Source organism: Cebus imitator, unplaced genomic scaffold, assembly GCF_001604975.1.
Source record: "Cebus imitator isolate Cc_AM_T3 unplaced genomic scaffold, Cebus_imitator-1.0 Scaffold163, whole genome shotgun sequence".
In the NCBI taxonomy this organism is placed as follows: Eukaryota; Metazoa; Chordata; class Mammalia; order Primates; family Cebidae; genus Cebus; species Cebus imitator.
Genome location: NW_016107478.1, coordinates 535,887 through 542,675, shown reverse-complemented (window position 1 = coordinate 542,675; position 6,789 = coordinate 535,887). Strand labels below are relative to the sequence as shown.

The window sequence follows — 6,789 nt, the reverse complement described above, 5'->3', positions numbered from 1 at the left end:
CTCGCCTCTGCCGGGCCGCGCGGCAGCCCTTTCACCTTAGGCACGCTCGGTGGCGCGGCCCCTCCCTCCGCTCCTTTATTTAAAACCAACAGAGTACGCCGCCGCCGCCCCTAGCCTGGCAACGGCGAGCACGGTCTCCCGTGCCGCTTCCGGGAGCGGAGGCGCGGCCCCGCAGCCCGGGGAGGAGGAGGCGGAGGGGGAGGAGGCCAACATGGCGGCGCGCAGGGCTGGGCCGGGCCGCCGCCGCGCCTGAGCGACCCACCGCCCTAGCTCGGCTCGCGGCACCCACGCCGGCACCCAGCCTGGCCCGGCGGCTGCGGAGCACGTGGGGCAGGAGCGCAGGGGCCCACCTGGACGCGGAGGCGGCGCGGAGGCTGCGCCGCGCGGCCCGCCAGGCCCGGGACCCGCAGCTTCGCCGTGCGCCGGCCGGGGCGGCCGGGAGGCCCAAGCCATGGAATCGGAGGAGGAGCAGCACATGACCACGCTGCTGTGCATGGGCTTCTCGGACCCCGCCACCATCCGCAAGGCCCTGCGCCTGGCCAAGAACGACATCAACGAGGCCGTGGCGCTGCTCACCAACGAGCGGCCGGGCCTCGACTACGGCGGCTACGAGCCCATGGACAGCGGCGGCGGCCCCAGCCCCGGGCCCGGCGGGGTCCCGCGGGGCGACGGCGGAGGTGACGGCGGCGGCGGCCCCTCCCGCGGTGGGAGCACTGGCGGCGGGGGCGGCTTCGACCCCCCGCCCGCCTACCACGAGGTGGTGGACGCGGAGGTGAGTGGGGCTACCCCTGACCTCCACGGGAGGCCACTGGGCCGGAGTTCCTGGGAGGGGACACACCCCGCTGGGCTTGCTGTGGGGAGAGGGCGTTCGACGGGGGCTTCAGTGGGGGTGGAGCGGAGAAAGAGAGAAGCCCCAGGATCCAGTTTGGAACAGAAGTCACTGGATTATGGTTAAGTAGGGAGAGAGACACTTAGGAGAGGGGTGTGAAAGGGAATTAGGGATGCGGAGCAGGGCTGTGGGTCGGGGTAATGAGGGGTCCCTTAGGCTTCCGGCTTTGCCCGCCGACGATGGGGAGGAAGCTCTGGGGCTATCACCCGAGAAGAGAAGGCAGACACAGGAGCGTGTGGTGGGAAGGACGCGTGCGGTAGGGGGTCGGAAATGGGGTACTAGTGCACTAGGCTAGGTCGGAGATTTATTGGCACGAGGTTTCAGTGAAGGATTGGCGTAGGCACCAGGTTCAGACTCAGAAAAAGCGGTGTGGACCGGCCAGAGTAGTGGTCTTTTATAGGATCACTGGAAAACTGTTGGGGTTGGGGTTTTAGCCAAGGGTCGGAAAGAGGGGGCATTTAGGTTTTAAAATGAAGAGGTAGCGGGCAGGGGCCAGGAATGAGGACTTGAGTGAAGTCTGGGTTGGGGGCACTGGACTTGATAAGATCAGGTGATAGAGCAGTGGGGATGGCCCTGAGAGGGCAGAGGTGGGAGGCCCGGGCAGGGGTGGGAGCTGAGGAGGGCCTAGGCAGGGATGGGGAGTGGAATTGGAAGATAAAGCTGGGACCAGGTTTGGGTAAAGAGGAAGTGCTGGTCCTTGATAAGGTCAGAAATAAGAGAAAACTAGAATGGGGAAAGAGACAGTAGTCGTACTGAGGGTGCTATGCAGAGGGTCATGGAACGGGGTGGGACCCCAGTGGGAGTGGAGGAGGAGTCTTGAGGCTAATGGCTTTGATCGGAGACCTCAAGTCAAGGGGGTAAAACTATGCCTGTTTAGTTTGGGATGTGGGCAAGGAACATGGGGGAACAAAACAGACTTTGCCTACAATCAAGAAAAAAAGGTCGACCAGAAGCAGCAGTGCTTTTGAATAATTACTTTGCAGGAAAATAGTAGCTCATGGCAGGAATTTTGGTCAGTTTCATTGGCTAGTTCATTTCAGGGGCCAGTAAAACAGCTTGGCCTGACCGCAGAAGAGCAGAGATCTCAAATGATTGGGATTGTGTTATTAGGTAGAGATATGAATTTGGTTAATTCTTAATGAAGCTAAGCCTTCTGAAAGTCTTTCTCCAGAGCAGTGTTATATCCTCTTAATTGTATGCTTCTGCAGCAGCTCCTCGGGCTGAAGTAGCTTGGGCAAGAAGGTGACACTTAAAAAAAAACAACAACAGGTTTCTGCACAAGATTTCTTTGGTTTCCACACTTTGACACAGTTGCTAGATTGCCTTCTGTAACCCACTAACTCAGCTGTGTCATTCATTGACTAGTGTATGGAAATAAAGATTGTCATTATTCCTAGTTTGGGAATTTAAAAAAATTTTCGTATAATTGAGTAACTATACTTAAGTCCCTTTAAGAAATGAGCTTCTCTTTGCCAGTTCCTATCACTCCTCCCTTGTTCCTTCCAGTTTTGACCCAGTTTTGAAATCAGGAAGAAAGCCATTGCTTTTTCAGAAGGTGTTTGTGTAACTCTGCAAAGCCCAGTGTATTCTCATTATGTGAGAAATTTTATTCTTTTTCTCTTTTGTCATACTTTTTAATTTCCTGTGATTGGAAAATCAATTTTAATTACAATGCTTGGTGCATTTATATTAACATTGGCACCAGCCTTAGCTTACTGACAGTACGTGTAAGTACAAAGAGTTGGGAGTGGCTTCTTATGTGAATGGCAAGCTGAGGAGTTTGCTTTCTGGTAAAAATCCAGAAAATCTCCATCTTTTTGAAGCAGTGCATCAAGTCCTCATTTCCCCTAGACCTGTGGATTTGGCCTGGGGTAGAGAGGCTGCACCATTTACTTAAGAGAGTTGAAAATGAGCTGGTGACTGAGGCTGCTTTACCCATGAAGCATATTGACAGAGGTTGGCAGGCTGACACTTTCCTGACACACAGGAGCCTTTTGGGAACATTTAACCCAGAATGTGCTTCGGTGGTTTAAAAATATTCATGCATGCCACTTCTTGGTCATCCTTGGTGTACACAGTGGGAAACTGAGGCTTTTGATCTTGGAAAATAAGGAACGGTAATAAATATTATCAAGCATCTACAATGTGTCAGGCCCTGTCTTAGGTGCATTATACAGTTTATTTAACCCTTGGTGAGAGAATTAGCGTAGCCTTTTTAGGGATGCTATTATGTAGTGGGTGGCAGAGGCTGAATTTGAAGCCAGATCTCTTTGACTTCAAAGCCAGTGTGCTTTTCACTCTGTTCAACTCATGGCTTTAGGATTAAATTTGTTTGGTAACAGTGTGGATACTAAGGAAAAATAATGAAGGAATGACAAATTTTGAGGCTACTGGGCAATGATGTCATGAGCACCAGCCAAAGCATTAGGAATCTAATAATGGGTAGAATATAAGGTGAATCGTAGATTTTATTTTGAAGCAGACTTTAGAAATTAATAATTAGTTCAGCTCCCTTATTTAGCAAATGCAGCCTTTCAGGCCCCAAAGGGGAAGTGGCTTGTCCCCACAGAATCAGTTAATAGAAGAGGTGGGCTGGTACTCAGGCCAGCCCTTTTGCTCTAAGTCCTGCACTCTTTTGGCCTCTCTTTCAAAGGAAAAAGAAATGGGACAAAGTAATGGGTTAAAGGGAAGGAAGAAAAGAGGAGTAAAAAAACTGGGTGAAGCTTGTCAGCTGTTATATAGTTAACCCTTTTTATTTATAAAAACTGAATAGTTAACCCTTTTTATTTCTAAAAACTGAGTACTTTAAATTATATACATTTCTATTTGCTGCATAGGAAATTTCAGTTTCATTGTCCTCTTTAAAAATGTGAAAAACAGAATAAAATCTGTTTAGGAATTGATTAGAAAAGAAAAATGATTTGAGTTTTGTAATATTTGTAGTCTGGGGATAGCAGTGGTTTTCTCTGAATGTCTTCAAGTCCCAGGGGCAGGGAAGAGAGTGGTGAACAGAACATGGAGTTTACATTCTAGTGAGCCTTAGTCCAAGCCTCTCATTTTACAAGAAATGACTGCCCAAGTAGCAAATGACTGCTCATGTAGCTAGTTAGGTAAATCAGTTTGGGGCCCTGCTGTAATTAGGATTTAGTTTAAAAATTAATATTTGAACAGTAAAAGCTGTTAACTTCCGGTTTAGTAGAAGCAAGGAGAATGCAGATAAAAAAGACCTAGATACCTAGCAAAACCCAGAACTGCATAGAAAGCCACCTTGTTAATATCCTCCAATTAAGTAAGTAAAGACAGTGTTTTGCAGAAAAGATGTGTTTTGTTCTCACTAGTATTGTTGGATGTAAATGTTCTTGCTCTCTGGGCCTGGGAGGGACTTTAAGAAGCTGTCCAGTTTTGATTTTGAATAGAATTACTTCAAAATCATTCCACGGCACATAGGAGTCTGTTCTATTATTAAAGAGAATGGGCTCTCACAGCTGCTCTAAATAACTTATTCTGATTTTTAACCACCCCGCTGTCAGAATTCTTCAGTCTTTGCTGCATGGCTAATGTAAACTCCTCTGGCCTGCTAGATGCATACCAGTTGGTTCTGTTCTCTACAGAACTGGAAGAGTTGGGCCTTTGTAATCCCTCCAGGGATCAGTAGAAATCTGAACCAGGTATCCTGTGCATCTTACAGAACTTAACAATTATAAACTGTACCTTATCTGTAAGGAATACCTTCATACATGAATATTATAATGAATACCTTATTCATTAAGTTTCTTTATTTTGTCTTTAGAAAATACTAAAATGAAAGTTTTTGGAAGGAAATTCCATATTAACTGAGGAAATACCTTTCTTAAATGTCTAGTGCTGTTGATTAATATCCCTAGAAGTGACGTTTAATACTGTGATCTGATAAGCATTGTGAACTCCTTGTTTTGTTCCTGTTTTAATGTGGACCTTCATAAATGCATTAAAGCTCATGCACTCCACTCACTAAGTGCTCTAAGTGCACTAAAGCTTCTGGAGGTGTTATTTTGTCAGAAATATTTGCAAGATTTCATTGCTTTTTTGTTTTTTAAGTTTAGAGCCCCAAAGTTGGTCCTGCTGTAGTATGTCTAAGTCACATAAAAATAAAAAACATATTATTTGTAGTCCCTTAACCCATTCCTGTTTCTTTTTTTCACCTTTGGTAGAAAGTGGTAATTATAAATGGATTAAAATTGTAATAGTCTCAATGTGTATAATTAAGGTTTATGTTAAAATTCATGTTCTCCTTTTCCTAAAATACAACAATCCTAGTATGAATGTGGAGTAAATATCAGATGACTAGCTTTTAATTAACTATTAGTGATTTGAATACATGACCTGTGGTTTGTGAATTACCGTGATTTGATAAATTAAAAAAAAAAAAAAAAAGTCCTTTGAAGGCTTTAGAGTAAAAAATGAAATAATTTCACAAATCAGTTGAAAGTAGATGAAATAAAAATAGAGAATTAAAGATTAATCAGCATAGCCTAATTTTGAAATAAGAATTTATTTTTGAACCTGTGTGTGTGTGTGTGTGTGTGTGTGTGTGTGTCTGTGTGTATGTATTTATCTCCTTTGAGAATTACGTCTTTGAGTTAATCTAATGGTTGGAGTCTCACCTTGTAATTACCTGGCCATTCACTTTTAGAATGAATGTAATTTGGTATGAAGGGAGTACCTTTTGTGTGTCCACGAATGTGGTTTTAGTGAAATCATAGTAGATTGTGACAGCTTTATGCAGCATAATAATATTGTCAGCTTAAATTTTGAAACCAATTTTAATGTTAGAAAAGTAAATGTTGTAATGTTTTTAACAATTTGAGGAAAAGGTTTCAACGTTAATAGAAAAATATGTTCTTAACTGCCCACAATATCATAATATCATATACCAATTACTTGAATCCGAGTGTGGAGGGCTTTTTTTTTTTTTTTTTTTTTTTTTAATAAGGAAATATTAGGAAAGATTTAGTAGAATCTTTCAAATTTGGAGTTGAGCTTTCTTAGAAATTTTCCATATATGGAACCCTAGAGAGAAGTAAGAGGTGAACACATAAGTACATAAGATTGAACCATTTCAGAACACCTTCATAAATGCATTAAAGCTCATGCACTCCACCACTAAGTGTTGTAAGTGCACTAAAGCTCATGCATTTCATTCACTTGTGTTTAAACTTAAAAAAAAATACAGTTCAAACAAGTTTTAATATTAGGTTTCCTATCAAATTAGAATGGTTTATGGTATTCTAAACACAAGATGATGAGCTCTTAGAGACAAGCCCATTTGACAATAGTGAGAAGTGACAGTAGCAGCTTAGTGGTCAGGGAGGGGACAGGAAAGCTTTAAAAGCCGATTCAACCAAATCACACGAGCCGATTTGTGTAGGGTGATTTGAAACAGCTTTATGTGTTTCATGGCCCTGAGAGGATAACTGTGTTTTCAGTGATGCCACAGTCAAGGGTCAGGAATGTTTAAATGTTTAATATATTTCAGTAAGGTTTTCCTGAAAAAAAAAAAAAAAAAAAAAAGAAGAAAGTTGGATCGGTAGAGAAGTAGGCCTCTGACACCTGGAGGATTGAGATTTGAGGACATTTGAGTCATGATACTAGATTGCAGAGGTACTACTAAGAGAATTGTGCTTCATTTTCAAAAGGGTAAATTTTTTTTTCTCCCTTTTTTTCTTGGGAGTTTTATTTCCTTTTTTAAGCTTGTATTTATCATTATCAGGAATTTTTTAGTGTTATATTTTTTAGTCACAGCTGGCATAAAAATTTTTCTTAAACTCATATTGGTAGTAGGTAACATTAATGGTTTTTTTTTTTTTTTTTTTTTTTTTTTTTTTTTTTTTTTTTTTTTTTTTTTTTTTTTTTTTTTTTTT

General features: G+C 43.1%; 1 protein-coding gene across 2 annotated transcripts in view; it reads left to right on the top strand.

The window, feature by feature from the left end:
- Positions 1-200: 200 nt before the first annotated feature.
- The window catches only part of USP24 (ubiquitin specific peptidase 24), a 161,143-nt gene continuing 154,554 nt past the window's right edge, over positions 201-6,789 (top strand). Inside the window, exon 1 of one of the 2 annotated variants that reach the window (XM_017543984.2) lies at positions 201-772. In XM_017543984.2, coding sequence (XP_017399473.1) covers positions 452-772 — 321 coding nt within the window. In that variant the 5' untranslated portion in view covers positions 201-451. The remainder of the gene's footprint in view (positions 773-6,789) is intronic. The other variant, XM_037744054.1, reaches the window with a different exon arrangement.